At 36.1% G+C, this 23,160-nt stretch overlaps 2 protein-coding genes and 1 long non-coding RNA gene across 3 annotated transcripts; all 3 read left to right on the top strand.

Moving 5' to 3' along the window:
* The first annotated feature begins 239 nt into the window (after window positions 1–239).
* On the top strand, window positions 240–2,684 carry LOC108324198 (uncharacterized). The gene is made up of 2 exons (XM_017557060.2): window positions 240–468; window positions 2,268–2,684. Exons 1-2 carry the CDS (start codon window positions 396–398, stop codon window positions 2,483–2,485), a joined length of 291 nt encoding a protein of 96 aa, XP_017412549.1. The 5' UTR covers window positions 240–395; the 3' UTR covers window positions 2,486–2,684.
* Window positions 2,685–3,193: 509 nt separating this feature from the next.
* LOC128195958 (uncharacterized) lies at window positions 3,194–5,852 on the top strand. The gene is made up of 3 exons (XR_008247917.1): window positions 3,194–3,655; window positions 3,764–3,854; window positions 5,592–5,852. It is a non-coding gene; the product is annotated as an uncharacterized LOC128195958 (long non-coding RNA).
* A 9,809-nt stretch (window positions 5,853–15,661) lies between these two features.
* LOC108326185 (uncharacterized) lies at window positions 15,662–21,604 on the top strand. The gene is made up of 4 exons (XM_017559519.2): window positions 15,662–15,806; window positions 16,056–17,258; window positions 17,446–19,626; window positions 21,253–21,604. The coding sequence occupies exons 2-4, from the start codon at window positions 16,067–16,069 to the stop codon at window positions 21,291–21,293; spliced, it is 3,414 nt and encodes a 1,137-aa protein (XP_017415008.1). The 5' UTR covers window positions 15,662–15,806; window positions 16,056–16,066; the 3' UTR covers window positions 21,294–21,604.
* Window positions 21,605–23,160: the final 1,556 nt, after the last annotated feature.

The following is a 23,160-nucleotide window of genomic DNA, read 5'->3' as shown; positions in this document are numbered from 1 at the left end:
ATTGTATTTTCTTTTTGTAAGAGAATCAATCCTCTTGTTAAATTATTTAGAGGCCGAAAGACACAGGCCATTGATATTAATTTTTTATTAATAAAAAAATGGTAATCTCTCCTTTTTTTGTTCTTTTCAAACGTCTCTTGAACTTTTGTTTTCGAATTTGTTTGTCTTAAATTTTAATTTACTTAGCTTAACCAATAACCACTAACAGAGCCCAATAAAAAAATGGGTTAAATTAAACTCAAATCGAAACAAAGAAGCAAAACAAGGAAGGGTTTTCAGAAGAGTAGAGCCTAACGGCGTGCGTAAAGCAAAGACGAGACTGAACGCAAAGGCGAGCGTGTAGGAAACCTATAAAATTTCGAGCGCGTGGCTTTCGAATCCAATCTGCGTTACCAATGGCCTTCAACAACGCACTCAGATCCGCCGCAAAACTCATCGCTTCTTCTGAATCTTCCATCTCCACCTCAGGTCAAATCCTCCCTTTCGATAATATTTTTGTGATTTGTAATTTGCAAATCTTAATGCAATTCGTTTTTGCTTTTACGATGAGGTTCTTTATGGTTGTTATATGATGAATTCGGTTAAGGATGCCGAGGATTCTGTGACGATGAGGTGTTTTTTTTTATTGTTAGGGTTTTTATTTCATAATAGAAAAGAAATGGTTGATTTGCAGGTCACGATGTGTTGAAGATTGTTTTTTTTTTTTTTTTTTTTTTCATAAATTTAATAAGTTTTATAGGAAACTGTGAGTGGTGACATACATACTTTGGGGATGAACGCAATCAGTGAGAGGAGAAAGTGTAGGGCTGGATTGATGTGCAATTCGCGCTGTGTTCGTTTATATTGATTGTGGAGTTTGAGGGGAGAGGTGTTGGCAGTGACCTTAGTTGATGGATGTTTTCTAGTTGAATGTTGAAAACTGGACCAAGAGGCAGTGCAGGTTTGCGACTATCACTTTTCTGGCTGTGTTCCTTGAGATTAGAGGAGGTTTAGCTTGGTGAATTTCAAGTGGAGAATGATTGGTGTTGATCACGTTAAATGGCGAAATAGTAATGCTTCAAACAAGGGAGCTGGATAGAGATGAGACCATGTAAACCTAGAACCAAAGGACTTCTTGTATCTGATAATGTGTCCTTTTGTACTGCTTGGAAAGGGTGATGTTTGTTGAGGTAGAAGGAGTTTTGGTTTTTGTTGCATGTTTGCTGTTTTTTCTTTGTTTAGTTGTTCTTCTGCATGTGGGAGGTATGGCTGCATAGTGCATACTTCTACCCTACATAGACCCCTCTAATGTTGAGCTCCATGCAATAGATTGTCGTCCCTCTCCTCTTTTGGCTGCAAAATGTATACTGTTGGATGAATTCAGATATGAGTTTAATTTATAGTTACAAATTCAATTGGTTGTTGATAGTATGGAAGTGTTGCCTTTTGAAAGAAATGTTATTAAATGAAGGGAGGCAATTAAATCTTGTCTGTAGGATTTCTTTGCAGGAAAGACTGTTGGGAATGCTTAAGCTTTTCTTTTTCTTGTTAATTGCTGTAAAATCAAATTTTCAACTTTTCTGTACGTACCTGAGGCTTTTGTATAAATGTTTTGTCCTGTTAAACTCACATTTATAATCAGGTTTTAAGTTCCAAATCCACTATTGTATTTATTGGGCATTTAGTTTATTGAACGTTTGAGAGTTCGTAAGAGAAGGAATATAAAACAAATGGAAGGGAAGAAGAGAGAAGAAAAGGGGATGGAGTATTTAAGAGTAACTTTCCTTTCCTTTGTTAAATTATTTGTGATTGATTACGTACGAACTTTCGAGTCAATGCATAATGCAGAAGTCTTGGTTAAAATTAAATGATGATTCTTCAATTACTTCCTCTTATCTCCAAAAACTCCCAAACAAAGGCCTTCTCTATCCAGATCTACCCTTAAAATATATGTTGGATGTTTAGCGCCCACTGTTTCTTGTTCCAGTTGCTACCTGAATTTGTTATATTTATTAGGTTGCCATTTGAATTTTCTATACTGTTTTCTTTTTTAACATGATCGAAAATTGCTGTATATTTAAGCTTGTCGATCCACTTACTGTGATAAGTGTGTAGAAAGTTGCATATAAACACCCTTTTAGATCCTTGGAAATTAGTTATTTAACAATCCTTAACATTTACTGATATCCTTACACACACAATTGCATATCAATACCCATTTAGATTCTTGGAAAGTCACTGTTTTCATCAGAGATCCGCGTTCTTACTGGAAAATAATATGTTGACAGTGAGCAGAGGTTTTCATTCAACTCCCATGAAGAGGATGGGGGGTGGACATGGCCATGATGAGCCCTATTATATTCATGCAAAACACATGTACAACTTGGACAGGATGAAGCACCGGGGGTTGAAAATGTCTCTTGCTGTATTCTCTGCTTTCAGCATTGGTGTTGCAGTTCCTGTGTATGCTGTCATTTTCCAGCAAAAGAAGACAGCTTCTGCCTAACTCATCTTTCGCTTCATTTGCAACAATAAGGTGGATTTGGGGATCCTAGACTAGACTATTGGTTTTGGTGTTTATTATTGTTTTCAGCTTTGTTTATGTTCAACCACTATGTGGATTTTCCTGGTATATCTGATAATAATCAATTTCTATGCACATCTGTTTCATGCGATTCATCAATTATTGTTTGATAATTTGGTTAGTTGCATGCTTGCAATCAGTTCTCATCTGTATCTTTGCATATGGTAAGAAGGCCCAAAAAGCAGTAAAACCGAAGTGTTGTATTTATTTTGTTTTTATTTCGATTTTGAAGTAAATTGCACAGCACATTTTTTTTAGGTGTTCAAGAAAATGATAATTGCAGAGGATTTGTTTGCTAAATCCTTTCGGGGTATATTTGAGTATTTTTGGAGAAAAAAGCAAAGTGAAGGTAAAGTTTACATTTTTAATAATTGTTTCCAAAATTTGACAATTTCTTAAAATAAAAGGACTAGATAATATATTAATATAATTTCAACATTTCAATCTTTTGATTACTTTTGTTATTAATATTGTATGAGTTGCTAAACATTAAAATAAAATATTTCTATGCACTTCTAATTTAAATATTACTTTCAAATTTATATCCTTATACCAATTTTTTTATAGAAAGAAATGGAGGTTAACCATATTTTTTCAATATTACTTCTTTTGATTGGGAAACTTGATTAAGGGGGAAGAAATGATAGGGTTGTTTCGCATTTTTGTTTACTCAAATGTTGGGGAATTTTGAAGAAATAAAATGTAGATGGGATTTCAGACCTCGGAAAATCAAACCCAAAACCCTCTGTCAGAGTAATTAAAACGCACCCAAACCCCTCTGCGCTAACGCCAGGTGTCAAGAAACGAGGATCTGAAATCAGTTAGTGGAATGCAGGTGTCAGCAGGAGAGCGGACGCTCGTTTTACGTGGGAAGAAAAATGATTTTTCTGAAACCTTCTTCCCACCCTCTCTGCATGCACCCTTAGCTTTCCAAAGATCTGATCTTTCATTTTCTCCTTCTTCTCACTAGAAACCCTACCTTCTCTCTAAGAAAACTCACCCTTCTTCTCCGATCATCATTCAGGCACCGCAGAAGCATCACCGGCGTCCCAAGCTTCTATTTAAACCGAACAATTCTGGATTCTGAAACTGGTAAGTTTCTCGTCTCTAGCTGTTCGTTCATATGAGCATGCAAGCCAAGCTTTGGTTGCACGCGGTCACCCTATCTGAACCAATCTTGGTTTTCTGAAATTTGTTTAGTTTGAAGAGTTTGGTTGAGCGTTGTGGGTAGAAGAAATCTTATTTCTGCGAACTGAGTTTTAGTCTGAAGGACGTGCGTTCACTTTAAGAGGTAAGGGAAGCTTATCTAATTTAATTGTATGTTGTTGTACGCTTGTTGAAAATGAATGCATGTTGCTGAATGGGTGAATGTATATATCAAGTATGAATACTGACATGATAGTTGATATGAATGGATTTCATGAACGTTCGTTTATTTAATGAGTGGAAATGAAATATGGTTGAGTTATGTATGATGTATGAGTTATATGAGATTTATGTGATATGAATTGTTTGAAGTATGAAAGTTGAATCTGATAGGAATGTATAAAGTTATGAAAGTATATATATTAAGAAATGATTGTTGGAAAGAAATAATTCTGGTATGAAAGTCTCATATGAAAAAGTACGTTCGTCACTGAACGGTCATTGACCGTTCGGTTTTCTTGGTAAACATAGTAAAAATGAGATTCTTTCATTTGGAGAGACCCTAGTTGAGGACGAGCGTCCTCGTGTGGTAATACTATGTTTGAGCGTTCGGCCAAGCATAGTTGTATCCGAATATCCTTGATAAAGTAATATATATATATATATATATATATATATATATATATATATATATATATATTGGTATAACTTAGTCGTTCGTAGTGCTCAGTCTTATACCAAGCGCTCGTACTAAGTAGTGCTCGGTCTTATACCAAGCGCTCGTACTAAGTAGTGCTCGGTCTTATACCAAGCGCTCGTACTAAGTAGTGCTCGGTCTTACACCTAGCGCTCGTACTAGTAGTGATCGGTCTTACACCAAGCGCTCGTATTCGTTTCTTATATAATCTATATTGATGAAATAGCGTTCGTCCAAATTCAATAACATTTTCTTTACCACGTTCGGTCATTAACCGACATTCGGTTTCTGTAATTGAACTATTATAAATATGATTCTTTAACGTCTTGATGTGTCTATATTCATTCGGATCCGGCCTATGGTCATTTAATATTCTGACGAGTCTACCTTTATTTGATTCGGCCTTAAACCCTGTACTTAAATTGTTGTGTGAGTATGGAATTGAATTCACGAGAGTCAGTTCATTTAACTGATTCCCTTCATAAATCACGTTCGTTATTTATGGTATATTTTTGTACTCGAGACATTCTCAAATCTAAAAGTAATTTTCTTGGTCTTATTCCATTCTAGAACGAGGGGTTTTATCGGTCTCGTTTCCCTCGTTCGTTCTCAAGAGAGCGGAACGTTCGTTATTATATATATTTTGAGAGAATGATAAAAATGGCACCTAAGTGAAAGGTTATAAATGAAGAAGAGTTTTTTTTAAGGTGAATATGAGATTTTGGATTTGAACGAGCGTTCCGGGGAGGAACAACTCTTGGATGAATATTGAAATGTGGTAAAGTATGACTGTGGTAATGTTAAGCTGTCGATTCATCCTGATGTTCCGTGAATACTCGTCTTCACGTAGAGGGGGTATGTCATGTGTGGGAACGGCAGGAGGTCCTAGTCCTTAGGGGTACTTTGGACAGATAGGACTAACCTCGGGTGGCAGCTGATGAGAATTCCAGTTACTACATCACCCGGGTGCACGAACGTCGTAGCTACACAGTTTCATACAGTCCGAACGGTCGATCTAGTAGTAGGCTTTGTTTTAATTGTATTGTTATCTTTACATGAGTATTGATGTATGATTCGTATGTTATTTCTTAAATTAAATTACATAAGCTTACCCTGTGTTTCCTTGTGTTGTCCGTTTGTACGTCCGTCTTGTTTTGCAATGATCATCCGTGTGGATGTGAGCAGATGGAAGCGCGCTACTTGAAGAGACGCTGGAAGAAGAAGTTTTGGGGGACGCGAACTTAGTAGATGTGGAAGTGAAGGCCGAACAGTAGTACGTTCGGTTGTAGTTAGAATTTTGTATGAAGTGACCATTCGGTCACTTCCTTTTCCTTTTTGTTATTTGACCGTTCGGTAATTTAGCTTTTGTAAGCCGTTCGGTCATGTTTTACCTTTTACCTTGTACAGCTTACTTTTGTTAAGCCATGTAAGGCCGATCAGCCAAAACCTTGCTCTTATTTATTATAAAATTGAATTGGTTTATCATTAAGTGTAATTAATTCTATTATATGGTTTTACTGTATTTTTGGGATGTTACATGAAAAATCTAATTTGTTCGATATAACCAACTTGTCTTTCCCTTCTTTAAAATAAAAATATAAAATAAAAATATAAAATAAAAATTGGCAGCATATATTATCTATGCTTTTCCTCTAGTAAATCAAATAAGATAGACTTTTCCCTGTTGTTCTCTGTTAGAACGTTATCACTTTTTAGCTACACCCACTGTAAGAGAGAAACAGAAACAAAAGAAAAAGAAAAAGAAATTTATTATAAGAAAGAAAGGTAAAGAGTGAAGTGAATTAAGTTTAAAAAAAAGTGTGAAAAAACTGGCTACAGTTCTACAGAGGGTTGGTTCGCTTGTAATTTGAAAAAGTTCCCTCGTTATTTTATTATATCAACCCCATAATTAAAAAGAAGAAGAAAAGAATGTAATGGTTGCATGTTTTAGATTAAACTTTTAGAAAGTATTTTATAAATCTTCCAAATTATATGATTCGAAAAACAAAAATATAGTCCTGATAGTATAATCTGTAAGTGTAAGGTTGAGAAAAATACACCAAAGTAAATTCTGAGAGTTTATCTCAATTTTTTCTATTCCATAATCCGAAAATAAACTCTTTTCTGAGACAAATATGGATTTGAATAGTGTATATCATCAAAGCGACTTGCAGTGAAGATTTTGATAAGGATGTCAAATATTGTCGAAGGAGTGGATAATCTTTGCAGAGTCAGTAACAAAAGAGGTCTGGAAGAATTTGTAACAATGATGCACTTTTTCCCGATACTTGAATTTGATGTTATAAATCTAGAACACAATTTTCCTTTTTGAATCCAGAATCAATAATGTTAGAGAGCCTCATTCAAAGTAATATTAAAAGGTAGAAATACCATTGTATTATGGCCGAGATATTCACCTGAGACTATCTTAAGCCTCCGTGATACCATTTCGATTCATATTTACCCATCATCATCTTGGACAGTCACAAATACCCACGATAACCGAGATATATCCACATCAATTATCGGTCAACAACATGAGAAGTCAACTTTAGAAACACATCGCAACTTGATTAATCGAATGGTTGGTAGCAAAGGTCATTGATTGGTCCAAAAATTAACTTTCTCGATTAGCAAGGTCAAAACATACTTAGATAATATTGAATCATGATTGGGCCTACATTAATTAAAGGTCCACTTAGAAACATATAAATACAAAAGTAAGATAAAGAGATAGGTGATTGCATTTATTAAATATTTAAGACTTGATTATTATAAATGATCGGTAACCTAAGACTAACTTGAGTGTTAGAGTGTCTTTAATAGGTACCCACCACTCGGACTTGAACTGTGCAAGGAGAAGAACGACATGTTGGAAGAAAGTAAAAGAGTTAAATGGAGATTAAAGACTAGGTTAAATTGTGAAAGTGTATATCTCGGCCCTACATAGTGAAACATTTTGGCACCCACCGTGTTAGGAGGAAGAGTTTTGTACCAGGCTAACGTCTCCCCTTTGAGTGACATAGATTATGCTCAAGAACAAACTTACATTAAAATATAGAGTTTAAGATAATTAATGGGTGAGGTTTCATCCCTATATACAAGTTCCACTAGATCTCTTATTTCAAGTTTAGGTTTCACAAGATTCTTCCCAAAACCCTATGAACCACAAATCGAACTAAGAACGTCCTTATTCAAGCAAACATTAAGCATAGAAACAAGAAACTAGCATTCAAAGGAAGAGGCATATATATAATGAAAGCATTTACAAGGTACACAAAATTTCAATGACTACAAAATATCCCTAACAAGATGGGTTTCTCTTCATTTCCATGGAGAACCTCAAGCTTACAAAATGGAAGATGAAAGAAGAAGGAAACACAAAGAGGAAGAAGAGATTGTTCCCATATGTAACGTCCCAAATATATACATCATGCATATATAATAAGGACGTCATCATGCATAATACAGGAAAGCAGTCAAGAGTAATTAAGGATTACAGTCATCCTTAATAAATAGTGCGGAATTGACAATACGATTATTGGAATCTCCCATGGAAATTACAGAAAATTTAAAACTTAAATTACACCAAATGTAATTAATCGAGTTCACGAAATAAAAACTAGTAAATCTACGCTGCAGCACTGCCGTCTCCTTCAAGAGCTGCTCCCAAAGTTTCCTCTCCACCATCTGCTCCCATCCAAGTGGATGATCATCGCCAAAGAAACATACCCAAACAGCACACAACACAAACAATGCAAGGGTGAGCTAGATATAAAAGCATATTATACATACAGCTCAGTTAATTCATGCAATCATTTATATTTCACACACTCCCATGACATGTAAACATTCATCCAAACATGTTAAACTGACATCACAAGACTTGTTACTTGATACCCTGACTCGTTGCTTTATAGACCGACTCGTCCGGACTAGAATGATTACCGAGCTATGGCGGGTCTTGCACTCGTGGTGGCTTTATGGAACTTGAGCACTCCCGCTCTGGCACTCCCGCCTGGTGAAACTTTGGGCACTCCCGCCCGGCCACAATCACGAGGTTAATCCGTTATCACTCACCTTGGGTCATATGGAAGCACCCAAGACTAGGACCTCCTGCTACTCCTCACCACATGTTCAATCCTCTCTACCTGAGAAGAAAGACCATTGGAGTTTCAGGATGACCCCCAAAACTGAGCTACCATGTAATCATTCTATACAACCCCCCAAAACACCACCATGTATCCTCTCCTTGAGGATCATGGAATTACGTCCATGAATCATATTGTTACTCTCAAACTTAACCACAATTATGAATAATCAGATACCGCCATATTAACACAACAAATCCTGACATATTTCATACATTCACATATTTCAAATAAATCACGTCACAGACAATATTCCAACCATTGGTACACATAATTCAACCCAAGAGCAAAGGAACTCGGAATCCAACTTATTTGTAAAATACTATTTGGACGAGCACTATTCACCACCCAGGACGAACGCTATTAAGTGAACACCACGGACGAACGCTAATTGCCAAATGGACGAACGCTAATTGCCAAACATCGGACGAACGCTAATAACCAATCAATAGGCCGAACGCTATTTGAACGGACGATATCAAACCCTATACTATCAGGCCGAACGCTATTTACTAACAGGCCGAACGCTATTTCACTGATCACACCATTAGGTCGAACGCTGGGATTGATACTTAGGACGAACGCTATTTTATCGAACACCATATTGGACGAACGCTAAATCCGAATCCTAAAAGAACGAACGCTACAATTTCTAGTACACTAAGACCGAACGTTCATGATCCAACCTTACGAATATCAATTTACAACCGAACGTTCCAGATCTAAATTAAGGATTCTGAATTTAAAACCGAACGCACACTAATACATCAAAACCGAACGTTCAAGATTAAATCTTAAGAATACTACTTAAGATCGAACACTGAAATAGAGAACTTAGACCGAACGCTGAGATCTAGTACTTGGGCCGAACGCTATGAGATTAAACGCTACAGGGTCGAACACCATATGGACGAACGTTTAAGATTGGAAATCGAATGAAGACCGAACGCTCACAATCAGATTGAAACCAAGACCGAACGCTCAAAATGAGAATTTAAACTACAACCGAATGCTCAACAGAACAAGACCGAACGCTGACTATTTACACATACAGAAACAAAATCTACTAAGACCGAACCCTAATATCATTAAAACTCAACAAGGACGAACGCTAACTAACTCCTACAAACCGAACGCTCAAACGGAACACTTTGGACGAACGCTTAAGCCGAACACTTCTTTGGACGAACGTTCAGCAACAGGCCGAAGACGAACGCTGAACACTCGGACGAACGCGCAAACCGAGCTACGAGGACGAACGTTCAGAACAAAAACCGAACGTTCTGAATTTGGTGCGAACGTTCAGAAAAATACCGAACGTTCATAATTTGGCCGACCCCTAAATGGTCGAACCCCATTTTTGGACGAACGTGTTTCTGCAGAATTCTGCAGAATCACATCTGGTTTTCCAGAAACCCAGTAACTCCAATTTCATCTCTAAATCCTCATATTTGCATCAAATACAATCTATTACAACAATTAAACAAAAGATCTAGCTCCCCTTACCTCTTGAAGATCTCCTTGAATCACTTCCAACTCCCAAAATTTCTCCTCTTCTTCTCTCCAGAACTTCCAGCAACTCTTCAACTCTTCCAAATGCACCACCAAAGTCTCCTTGCAGCTTCAACAGCAGCTCACCTCACCTTTCTCTCAGTTTTGCAGCAAGGAATCCCCTTCCCAAAACTGAATCCCGACCCTACTCTTTATTCTCCCAATTGCCTCCCCTTCTCTCCCCTTCTTCTTCTCTTTCCTTTCTTGTTTTTCTTTCTTTTGTTTTTAAGGGGAAGCAACGTTTGCTGTCCCTTGTGGCAGCGCTCGTTGCTTCCTCCCTTGTCTTCTATTTTTTTTTTTTTTTTTTTTTTTTTTTTTTTTTAAACGATTCTTTACACCATAAGCCCTAAGTAGCCTTCATGAGTTCTTGCAATGAAGTCGCACCTCCAAACCACCAAAGACCCAACTTCCTTCGAGTTTTAAGAAGATATAGGGCTTTACTTGTCACATCGGCATACACGCTGCTCAATGCATGCTCTTTGAAATGAGCTCGCCTAATGGAAAGGAGGTGGCGTCTAGCGCATCTAAACTTCCAAAACTTCCTTTTTTATGTTCTTCTTGCTTCTTTGGGTTGTCAAGCTCTCTAATTTGGTATAAGGTATTCTTGTCACCAAAATAGAATAAAAAAGAGGGAATTAGAGATATAAATTAATAAGTGTTGCCCAAAATAGAGGTATTTACAAAAGTAATATAAAATTGGGGGTTTAAGCAAACTATAAGCTATAAAAGAACTGATTTTGTCAATAAAATGAGGCTCAAATAATGATAAGAATTAACATTATCACCATTCACCCTCAAAGCCACATCCATATCTTCATCTTCACCTTTCTCATTCATCATCTTCATCAATTTTCCTTCTCAAAGCATCGAGAACAGATAAGCACAAAGCTTTATCTACCTCTTTATTTCTACTATCTTTGCCCTACAAGCTCCATCTTTGCTTCACACTCTAGGAGAAACTTGCTGACAAACACAATGAATGTAAAAGGTGGAGATGAGGGAGCACACTTTGAATGATAACTGTACCAATATTTTTGATGACCCTATGACATTTAAAAATTTTGTAATAGATAAGAAATTGGCTTCCAAAAGGCTTAAGGAGGTGTTGACTTCATGTTTTCAATGGAGAGCCAATGAAGAACTTGATTAGTATGAAGCATGAAGGAGAGCTATGAAGGTCAGTTATAAAAGGAATAACTTCAAGATAAACTTCATTGTATAGAGAGAACCTAAAAGGAACTTAATGAGAAATTATAACAAGTTATGATAGATAATCAAAGGCTTCAATATGAAATCATTTGCAAGGAAGGATCTTTTGAAGATATCAATTAGTGGTTTCAAGATGTAATCATTTCCATGGAAAGTAGGGTTGATAATGCGGGTCGACCCGACTAGTTTAGGCCCACCGCACAATTGGCCTGAAAACTGTGAGCTGGGTTGCCCCATCCCACTTTTAGAACGTAAGCTGAAAATTCTGACCTACCTCGTATAACTATTGGTTCGTGGGCCAACAGGCCGACCCACTTTTTTTCTTCGGTCTTTTCCACCATCCTCATATGATCTTACTCCAATATGTTCTCCCTACACATCTTCCTTATTCCATAATGCACCCACCATTAACAACAACCTTTATCAAATGTTAAATCGTGTTTCCATAACTCCTCCCCTTCATTTTGGCATGTACGCTCTCTACACAACATTGACCCTTTCTTCATTTCTCTTTTGCCTTCAAATTCTCTCATTTTCAGCACCAAGTTCTCCATTGTCTTCTCTACCAAGCCTTGGTTTCATTGCCCTCAAGAAAGCTGGTGAATTATCCCGTTCAATCAAAGACAAAACTTAATGCTCATATAATAGTTCTACCACTACTTTTTCATGCAAAAAAATCTTCCTCATAGCCGAATTGCGTGTATGATATCCAATAGAAAACAAATTCAGAAAATTACACAATCATCATAAGCAATTAAACAAAATTTTCTAAACTTCATAAACAATGTAAGTCATCGCAAGGAATTATTTGCTTCAACATCTTCATTTGGTTTCAATAGTCCCTTAGAATACCCCAATCAACCCTAATCACCCTTGGAATAAACCCAAATCGAGAAAGAACTAAATAAATAAAAAGGGGATGAGGGTGAAGCTGAAGCTCGTTTGCATTAGAAACAATGGTCTTGCTGGAAATGGGAGTGAGCTTTAGTGGCGGTGGTTGAAGCGAGATCCAATGACAATACTAGAGAAGTGTGAAGATGAATCCAAGTGGGGTGTGCGTGTAGTAGTTCGAACTCGAGGTAAGTCACAATAAGGAGGTGCTTAAGGCAACTACTATGAAGAAGGAATGACAAGTGACAAAAGGAGATAATAATGGCTACGGTGAACATCAATGGTGGTTGAAGTTTGTCGGAGATGGAAATATGACAATGGCAAGGTTTTTGACCAAGGATGGCTAGCAGAGGTGGCGTATGACGAAACCTGGAAGTTTCACCTATGACCTATGGAACAAGAAGAAATAACTCGTAATGCATAATAACAGCGTTGACGTGTGAGGGAAGAAAAAAAGAGAAAAAACAATAGGGTTTCATGTTGTCGTTGAGACTATATTAGATTTACCATACCCGGTTAGATCAACTAATATAATATATACATATTAGATCAATTTTCGCTACAACTGATCTAATATACTTCCTAGAATTTTAAAAATGTCACAATGTTTTTAATTAAATCGGTTCCGCTACAACCGATCTTATATCTTGTTTCAATATCTTATTTTTCACTAGTGGCTTCATGAGGTGCTCACTTTGTCCTTTCAATTGAGAATCAATGAAGAACTTGTTAGCATGGAGCATGAAACGAAGCTATGAAGGTCAAGTTAGAAAAAAAAATTCAAGATAAACTTCATTATATAAAGAGATCTCACACAAACCTTAATGAGCAATTAGAACAAGTTATGATAGATAATCAAAGGCTTCAACATGAAATCATTTGTAAGGAAGGATCCTTTAATGATATCAATCAATGGTTTCATAATGAAATCATTTGCAAGAAAAGTAGGATAGTAATGCGAGTCAGTTCGAACCATTTAGACTCGCCTTACAAAATGCACATCAAGTTGTCTTGCCTCACTTTAAGAATGTTAGCTAAAAAATCTAACTCGTCATGCCTAACAATGGACTGCAAGCCTAATCACTTTTTTCTTCTCCACTATTCTTTCTCCCCACTCCACCATCCTCACACGACTTTTTTTAAACCAATTTGTTCTTCCTATACATCTTCCTTATTCCATAATACACCCACAATTTTCAAAAACCTTTATCACATGTTAAATCATGTTTTCGTAACTCTTCCCCTTCATTTTTGGCATGTATGCTCTACACAACATTGATCCTCTTATCCTTTGTCTTTCACCTTCAAATTCTCTCATTTTTGGCACCAAGCTCTCCATCGTCTTCTCTATCGATCCTTGGTTTGATTTCCCTGAGAAAGATGCCATTGACGCTAACGTCCATCCCCAATTTGCCCTTGATCGTCACCACTCAAAAATTCCTATTCGTTGTCACTAATATTATGTGGTAGTACCTTTATAAGGGATGACCCACCCAGTGCTCGTTATCGTCGTTAACGATCCTTTGGTGTTAATCACCACCTTTATCATTGATGAACATTAGATTTGGTGCATCTTGATGTGAAAAAATCAACCTTCCTAATCAAGAAGGTTGAAACAATGACCTTGAGGAAGGCAATAATACATGTCTTTAATGTCACTGTGAGAACTACAACCAGGTGTGTTGAAGTTGCTTGATGATTCACATTTACAAGGAGGTAAAAATGAGTTAGCAGACTGTCCTGTCCCGTCTTGCTCTACGCTGCGGGTTATGCGGGTCGGACTTTAACATATTAGCGGGTTAAAAATATCAACCTGCCTTGTGGCTTTTCTAGTGAGTTTGTGGGCCGGTCCACTTGGGCTACGCGCTTTATCACCCCTAAAAGTATATACAACCATTACTAAAAACAATTTGTCTAGGAGATTATGCTATTAATATCTATTGATGAACTTATGGTGTTTTTAGAATAACAAACATTATCATCTTTAGATTTTCCATTTCACTAGAATATTATAATAAAATTATACAACAATTTGGTATAGTATGATGTTGATACAAGTCTAACTTTTTTTTTTATATGAATGTACTAATAGATTGATTTATACTTTGCCATATTAGATGATCTTTTAAAAGAATTTTAATAAAACAAATAATTAAAATATTAGTTATAAAATTATTGAATATATTTTGGAATTTTAATTTAAATAATTTTTGGTAGGTTTTGTGATAAGTTTTAATTGTCAAAATATGATAAAATATTGTCAAATAAGAGTGAATGTTGTTGCCATTTTTAGTCTTTTTTAATTTTTTCTAGCAATAATATGAATGTTAAAAATATTTTGTCACATACTATTTTTGACATATATAAATCTGTTATTTTAGTTGTTAAAATATAGATCTGACTGTTATTTTAGTTGTTAAAATTTTTATTTGTGTCAGTTTTTAACCACTAAGAGAGATTATCAAATTTTGTGTATCTCAATAATTTTTGAAATTACAATTAATACTTTAAAAGAAAATATCTAAATTTTTCTTGTTGAGTCAAACATTTCTTTCTTTACTAAATTCATGCATTTTGAGTCAAACACTTCTTGCTTTACTAAGAAACATCCCTTGTCAAGAAAGATGAGAATAAGTTCTAGTTCAATTTAAATTTTTCATCATTTTGGATCAATTAAATAATATAAATCAAATATAATCCAAATTAACAATAAAATATGACCATCGGTTAGGATATTAAATTTTTGAAAAAATGTACCTTTTACTATATATGATATTTATAATTTTTTTATATAAGCAGATTACAATTAAAACAATTGTTTATCTCATTTAATTATATATAATTATTTGTGAATTTTTAGATAAACATGTATTTTTCTTTTTCTCAAAACAAAGTTTTGCTTATTTATATATAACAAAATCTAATCTATTTGAATTGAACAATCCAATTTAATCATATTGGTTTAAGTTAAATTTATTTATTTTTAAATTCAAACCAATCCAAAATACAAAACTTAATTGTTTTATTTATTGTTCTATCAAACTCCTTCATTCATTATCTATATATTCTATCTGGAGTTGCTATAAATAACATTATGTTTCCCCTTTTTTTTCACCATCTTGAACCGTCTTATATACAAAACCATGACAGTTATTATAAATATTGACCAAACATCATATACTTAATATGTTTTTTAACTTAATTACCTGACATAAGTTAATGATGTTTACAATAATTTTAATTTTAAACAATGTTCCTCGTATAACATTAATGCTGAATTCCAGGTTTCGCTTATTCTTGTATGATAATTCCAAATGCCAAACAGAGTTTATCTAATTATTATATTATATAGTTCAACATTTACCATCATCCGTGGTCCAATAAACGAGTGGCACATTGACGAACGATGGTGACGGACATTACCAACACCAGCAGGTAATTTTAATGAAACCGCAAGATGAAAAGCGAAAAGGACAAGGAGGCACTATATCCGGATTTAAGAATCGCGACTTTCCTTTCTCTCTCTAAACATTCTCTCTCTAGAAACCTACAGCCAAACCCTCAGCACACTTCACTGTGACAACAAGATCTAACCCTGGTACCAACTGTGTTCTTTTTTTATTCTTCTTCGTTTCTCTTTGATGGGTATCACCTGTTGAATTTGTATGTTATTTTTCCTTTCTGGGATTGTTGCAATATTGTTTCTTGTTCCCTTTGTTTCGGTGTACGTCGTGGAGAAATCTGTGCAGTTTTTTTCATCTGGGTCATTTACATTTTTCCAAATTCCCCGGGTGAAAAGCTGGATTTTTATAGTTTATTGAATGCTTGAAGTTTTAATTTTTGTTAGATACAATCTCTATGGAGGAACAAGAGAAGGGTTTGTGTGGAACATCAGAATCCGCAGTGAACCATGAGGGGAAAGTGGGGGGTGAAACCCTAGAAGGGTCTGTGGATTATAGGGGTGAGGTTCAGATGGATGGTTCATTCTCGGAAGAGTTGGTTGGAGAGGGTGGGGATTGTAATGGGAAGGATGTAATGGTGGAGGTTCTGGGGTCTGATTTGTACATAGATGGTGTTTGCACGCAGGGAAATGGTGCTGAGCTGAGTGGTGAAGTGGGTGGTGGTAGATCAGTTGAGGGTTTTGGGGAGGATGTGTGGTCTGGAGAGGTAGGTGGTGGGGACTCTCAGGGTGTAGAATCTGAAGAAGGTAGGAGGGAGAATGTGGCAGTGGAAGGTAGGACCGCAATGAATGTGCCCATGGAATTGGATAATGTGGTGTTGGGGAGGGAAGATAGAGATGAAGCAGTTGTTGGTAGTGAAGTTGATGTTGCATCTTCACAGGAGGAAACTGTTTTCGATAATAGAGCTCAGAAAGAAGTGGGGACAGCAATTAGCAATATCGAAGATCCTAATGTTGCATACATTGGGGTTGAGTGCACAAATGTAGTGGATGGGGGGGCCTCAGATCACAAGGTGACAAATAGTAGATGTGAGGATGGTTTAGGATGCCAGTTAACAGGTAGTTCTGTAAAAGGAGAGAATGTACAGAGTGAATGTGCTGAAAAGGATAATGGAGCAACAAGAGATGGAGATGGTGTGACCTTAGACGAAGAGAAGAACATTGCTAAAATGCATAGTGGTAAAATATTTGAGAAAGAATGTATCAGTGACAAAGTTGAATTTGAGGAAAAGTTAAATTCAGATGTTGAACAACCCATGGAGATTAATAGAGTTGATGAAGACTCCAATAATGTACTAGAAGAAGTGGTTGGTGGAACTGATGTTACAATGGATGAGACTCTTCCAACTTCTGAGGAAAAACAGTGGTTGAGAAAATGCACTAAAAGAGAACAAACGTCCGAGTCTATTCAGCTGAATTCAGACACAGGGCAGGGAATAGTTGATAAGGATTTAACAAAAGAAGAGGAATTAAACAACGATGTTTCTGAAGCTAAAGGATGTGGTTTGCTGAAGGGGACAGAAGTAGAAGTCGAAGGTCAACCAGAGACAGAAAGCACTGAAACAAAGAACCAGACTTCATATATTGAAGGTAAGATCGCTGTTGATCTGGTAACTGGTACTTTTCAGCTCAGTCAGTTGTAAAAAATGTTGTAACCATGAATACACATTTTCTACCATTCCTGATAATGGTCTTTGTAATTCTGTGGATGAAGGTACATTTGTATCTTTCTAAAGTGAGAAAAATTGAGATTCTAATGAAATTTCTGTAATTGTAGATGACACTCAAATTGCAGACCAGGATAAGCTTGCCCTGATGGATGCTGGAAAGGACAAAGTCCATGATGACTCTAATATTAGGCAAAATGTTGAAGTACAAACTGGCATGTCTGAGCAGGTTGGTTCAAATGGAGCTCAGGAACTTGAAGAATTTGTTGAAGCTGGACAGAGAAAAATAGAGGGAAGAGTCACGAGACGGTCATCATTAATGAAGGCTGTGAATTCAGAACTATCTCATGCAAGATATTTGCTGCCAAAAGAAAAGGAAAGCAACTTTTCTGTGTCAAATATGGTTTGGGGAAAGGTGAGAAGCCACCCATGGTGGCCTGGGCAGATATTTGATCCCTCAGATTCGTCTGAAAAGGCAACGAAACATTATAAAAAGGACTGCTATTTGGTAGCATATTTTGGGGACAGAACATTTGCTTGGAATGAAGAATCTCAGCTAAAACCCTTTAGGACACATTTCTCTTCTATTGAAAAGCAGAGCACTTCAGAGTCATTTCAGAATGCTGTAGATTGTGCTCTAGATGAAGTAACAAGACGAGTAGAATATGGGCTATCATGTTCTTGTATACCCAAAGATACCTACAACTTAATTAAATTCCAGACTGTAGAAAACACAGGGATCCGACCGGAACTAAGTGTCAGACATGGGGTGGATGAATCTCTAAATGCAAGCACCTTTTCACCTGATAAGCTTGTAGAGTACTTGAAAAAACTATCTGAATTGCCAACTGGTGGGTTTGACCGTTTGGAGCTTGGGATTGCTAAGGCTCAGCTGCTTGCATTCTATCGCTTCAAGGGTTACTCTTGCTTGCCAGAATTACAATATTGTGGAGGTTTTGACGATGACATGGACACCTTAGTTCATGGTGATGAGAATAAGGCTATTAATTACAAGAATGATGGTCAAGTGGGTTCTGGAAATTTAAAATCCCAAAGCAGCTCTCGCCGCAAACGGAAACATAACTTGAAGGATATTATGCAAGAAACACCAAAGGAAAGAAGCTTGTCTGAACTAATGGGTGGGACTCTAGACGCTCCTGATGGTGAATATTGGTTTGATGAGAAGGTAACTGATAATCCTGTTTCACGCGGCCGTCCTAGGAAAAGGAGGACTGTTGATCACTATGGTGATGACTTTGGGCAGCAAGATGGAAGGAAAACAATTTCTGTTGCAAAAGTTTCTAACACCACAAAGCCGTCATTTTTAATTGGTGACCGAATTCGTAGGGTTGCTAGTAAACTTACTGGTTCACCCACTGTGGTGAAGAGTTCTGGTGACCGGTCTCAGAGGACAGATGGTAGCACTGAAGGCATTTATGGGAATGAATTCGATGTTTCCTTTGATGAGGCTGAGAGGTCAAGTATGGTTGTTACAATAGAGTATTCATCTCTGGATGATTTGCTATCTTCACTTCATTTGGTGGCACAGGAACCTCTTGGAGATTATCGCTTCCTGAATCCTATTATAAGTTTCTTCTCTGATTTCAGAGATTCAATAACTGTGGCTGATGATGCTGTAAAAGATATCTTTTGTACAGAACAAGTTGGCACTAAAAGGAAGCAGCCGCCTGTAGGTGGGTTGCCTGAAACATTTGAATTTGAAGATATGAGTGACACATATTGGACGGACAGGGTCATTGACAATGGCAGTGAAGTGCAAGCAGCACAACTGTCACAACCAACCCAACCAGCACGGAGAAACCGTAAAAAGGACTATGAACTTGTTTCTACCGAGCAAGGGAAGTCTGTTCCAGTTAGTCGAAGGCCCTATTCCAGGAAACAGCATTCTAACAGTAATCATGTTGAGGTTCCTCAAAAGCCTGCTGGTTATATAAATGAGAATGCCCCTGCTGAACTTGTTATGAATTTTGCTGAATTGGGTTCTGTTCCCTCAGAAACAAACCTTAATAGAATGTTTAGGCGTTTTGGACCTCTAAAGGAAGCTGAGACAGAAGTTGATACAGTAAGCAGCCGGGCAAGAGTGGTTTTCAAAAAGTGTTCTGATGCAGAGGTTGCTTGTAGTAGTGCTCAAAAGTTCAACATATTTGGTCAAATACTTGTGAATTACCAGCTTAACTATACTCCAAGTGCATTGTTCAAAGCTTCGTCTGTTGCTACAACCCAGGACCACGAGATGCATTTTGATCTCTCCAATTTTGAAGTTAATCTTGGTAAGTAATCTAAATTACTATTTCATACTCAATATGTTAATTGATTCACTTTTAGGCTACAGTTATTTTATGCTATTGTTTGGGGTATTATGCACTAGCTTCAGGAAAAAAGTATGCTTGGGGATCCTGTTATCATGTAAAACGCTGTACCTTGAAGTGAGTTTGTTTGAAAATTTAGGTAGTTGGGGTGTGCATCCACCCTTACTTAGATCTAAGTTGCTTCTGGTCTTATTAATCTTCTAAATTCATATAAGGCTGGATACATAATCCTTGCTCATTTTATGGACGAACTACTTTAGTGGAGCCCACATCTTAGTTATCCAGGTATAGTTTTCATTTAGTGGTTGATTGAATTATTCAATAACCTTAATTTAGGGTAAATACATACTTATAAAGAAACATTCTAGCAGACTAATAAAATAGAATACAATCAAGATTAGCATGCTCAGGATTTGAGTCTAATTTCTATTGACGCATCAGTGTAAAACTTTTTTACACAACCAAATGAAATTTTTTATGTTGCCACATCCTTCTGTTAATTTATTTTGATGTGGCAATAAGGTGAATTCCAACTGGATGTCTATGAAAAAATTTACAGTGCTTATAAATTAAACGCATAAGCTCATACCTTCCCTTAAACTTTTGAAGGAATGAAATGATTGTCTAGCTACAGTTTGAGACTACTAAAGGAAAAACTTTATTTAGAAAAGAACAAGGGTCTATGAAGTAGATTCAACTAATTTGATCATAGAAATTTATGAAGAACACATGAAAGATGAAATCTGTTTTTGAGCAAAGCAAAATTTCAACAAAATAAACGCAGAATTCAAATACAAGACAACTATTTGTTGAAGATGTAATGAAATCACAAAACAACGCTAGAGTCATATGGATTTCATGGAATGAATCTCATGAACAAAAGTGGTTATGAAACCCATTCTTGAAGCTTCAAGACTTGGCCAAATGATGAATGCATTGAATTGATTTCAATGCTTGCAGAAATTAAATTGCATTGGAAAAAAAAAATTAAAGGACAAATGATAATAAAAGGTGGAAAGAGATAGGAATGTAGAACATGCCACTTGAACAAGTTCAAGATAAGTGAAAAGAGCCAGTACTTAAATGCAAGAGATTCAAGATAAAGATCAAAGAGATATATTCATACCTCATGGTGAGAAAACTCATCGCCAAGCTTCTCTGATTCATTCAATTTCTCAAATTTGTGATTTATACAGTGAAGTCACCTGCATAAAAGAGAAGTGACTTAACATCTAAAACTTTAACAAGAAGCTTTTGTGGTGTTTGGTTACAATACTAGGCTATACTATCTTTGTCATTGTTGATGCCAATGCATCCTACTTATTTGTCTGGGAGCAAGCATTCTTTAAAATTTGATTGGTAAATATAAATCATTTGGTTTCTTTGGTAGACAAAGGATTTTTAATTCTGCTATCCCTTGTTTAGCTACCAGCATGATTAATGATCCCTCAATGCTATTGTAAGTGTAAAGAGTTGCATTGCGAACACTTAAAATATAAAGGGAGAAAATGTCATTTATTTGTTTGCGTCATTTAGAACTAATTTACTATGAACTATAAATGATATTTATGATTCTTCTCATTTTAGGGAGTGTTGATGATGATGTCGTGGCAAGTTTGACTGAATGAACAGCGAAAGCATATTTTCACCAAGTGGCCTCTGTAGTAGGTAGGTAACCGGAGAATGTTAATTCATCTGGTCATCCATTTTTCTGTTAAGAGATATTTTTGGTTGTATCATTCCTTTTATTGTAGTTCTGTAGTTTGTAATTCATTTTCTAGTTTTCTGTATAGCCTTGTCACTGACCCTCTTTTTGTAGTTGCCATCATTCTCCAGCCTGATTGTTTTCAATTCTCTAGTCTGAACACTGGTTCTGTATCAATATCAATGCTACATATAATAGTCATAGGCAATTATAGTTAACCTTTAGTTGTTGCTAGTCATTTTGGTTATGTTTGTGCTCAGTCAGTAAAGACCATTAGTATGTTAATCGTTAACTTATGCTTGACTAAATTTTCATATAAAACATTTTTTATGAGTGGTTACAGTATAATAGGGATGTGATATTTAGCAGATCTCGAGTACTTAGCAAATGTTTGGTCGATATTATTTTTGATGAATTAATGACTTTTCATAAGATAAGCTTTCTCTGGAAGTTAGCAAAACTAATTAATATTTTGAGATAAATCAAATATGTACTTGTTTCAGTGACTTGATTAAATAATATGGAGGAAGAACATTGTATTCTACCTAGACTGTTGTGCTTTTGATTAACCTGTGTGTATATCACCATAAAGGAAGCTATTTTGAATGTCAAGCTGGTGAAGAAGTTAGTGGGGGATGACAACCGTAGCAAAGATGAAAATGTTGATCTTTTCCACAAGAGAAAAAGTATCATAGTAGTTGAAACCATAAATTTGAGTGTATCCCTTAGCTAGTAGATGAGCTTTGAGATGATCTACTTCACTAGTAAGACCTACCTTAACCTGTAGTCTCATCTACAACCCACAAGGTTCTTAATAGGGTGAAGGGCAACAACAAAACAAAAGAGGAATATGAAGGAGAAAAATGATGATAACTTCAAAAATTATAAACAGATATGGAGCATGAGTAGATCAAATACACTGTCTAGGAGCAATAGGCCAAGCATGATCAGAGTTAGGAGAAGGCAGGAGGATGAAGGATTCATGATATGAGAATATGGTGGTGGAGTATTTAAGCCAAGAGGATCTTCAAACAAGGATGAAGGAGTTATTTTTGCTTGATTCTGGTATGTGAGAAGAGGTGGTGAAACAATGTCATTTACAGAGTTTGAGAGGAAGTAGGAATCATCGATTGATCATAGGATGTTACAAGAAGGACCTTGTTAAAATGATTAAGAATGCAATGAAGGACAAAAAAAAAGTGTGTTCTCAAGGAAGGTAATAACTACAAACATATAATATCTTTTGGTTGTGGGAGAGTAACACTTATACCCTTTGTAAAGGTGAGAATATTCCAAAATGCTTATTTAATAGGCTTTGTAAAAAGCTTGAGAATATTCCAAAATGCTTATTTAATAGGCTTTGTAAAAAGCTTGTCAAGACCTGGAGAGATATTATGAACAAAATAAGTACATCCAAACATGCATGGTGAGACATGATATAGAGGTAATGTGGAAAAAGTAGAGTGAGGAATTTTATTTGCTAGAGCGGAAAAATGCATCCTATTGATTAGGAAACACAGGCAGTGAGGATTGCAACTCTCTAATGATTACTGGATTTATTAGCATTCAATATTAGGAAGCATGCAATTTCAATTGAGTGTCTATTCTTCCGCTCTACTATACCATTTTGTTGGAGAGTGTGCATGTTGATTGATTGATGTAATAATAATTGGAATGATAAGAATGAAGAAAATGAAGTAGAAAAATATTCCTTGTCATTATCACCTAGAATTTTAATTATCTTTTTAAATTGGTTTTAATTTCTTTGAAGAAAGGCATACATATGAATA

The sequence above is a fragment of the Vigna angularis genome, chromosome 3, assembly GCF_016808095.1.
Source record: "Vigna angularis cultivar LongXiaoDou No.4 chromosome 3, ASM1680809v1, whole genome shotgun sequence".
Taxonomy (NCBI): Eukaryota; Viridiplantae; Streptophyta; class Magnoliopsida; order Fabales; family Fabaceae; genus Vigna; species Vigna angularis.
The sequence above is the reverse complement of the archived record's forward strand: the minus strand, read 5'-3'. Positions and strand labels throughout refer to the sequence as shown.

Bases quoted from the DNA above. Each gene is read 5' to 3' on its own strand.
- LOC108324198 (XM_017557060.2), top strand. From the start codon at position 396: ATGGCCTTCAACAACGCACTCAGATCCGCCGCAAAACTCATCGCTTCT. The intron at 469-2,267 runs GTCAAATCCTCC...ATATGTTGACAG, and splicing joins ATCTTCCATCTCCACCTCAG to TGAGCAGAGGTTTTCATTCA.
- LOC108326185 (XM_017559519.2), top strand. From the start codon at position 16,067: ATGGAGGAACAAGAGAAGGGTTTGTGTGGAACATCAGAATCCGCAGTG. The intron at 17,259-17,445 runs GTAAGATCGCTG...CTGTAATTGTAG, and splicing joins CCAGACTTCATATATTGAAG to ATGACACTCAAATTGCAGAC. The intron at 19,627-21,252 runs GTAAGTAATCTA...TTCTCATTTTAG, and splicing joins CAATTTTGAAGTTAATCTTG to GGAGTGTTGATGATGATGTC.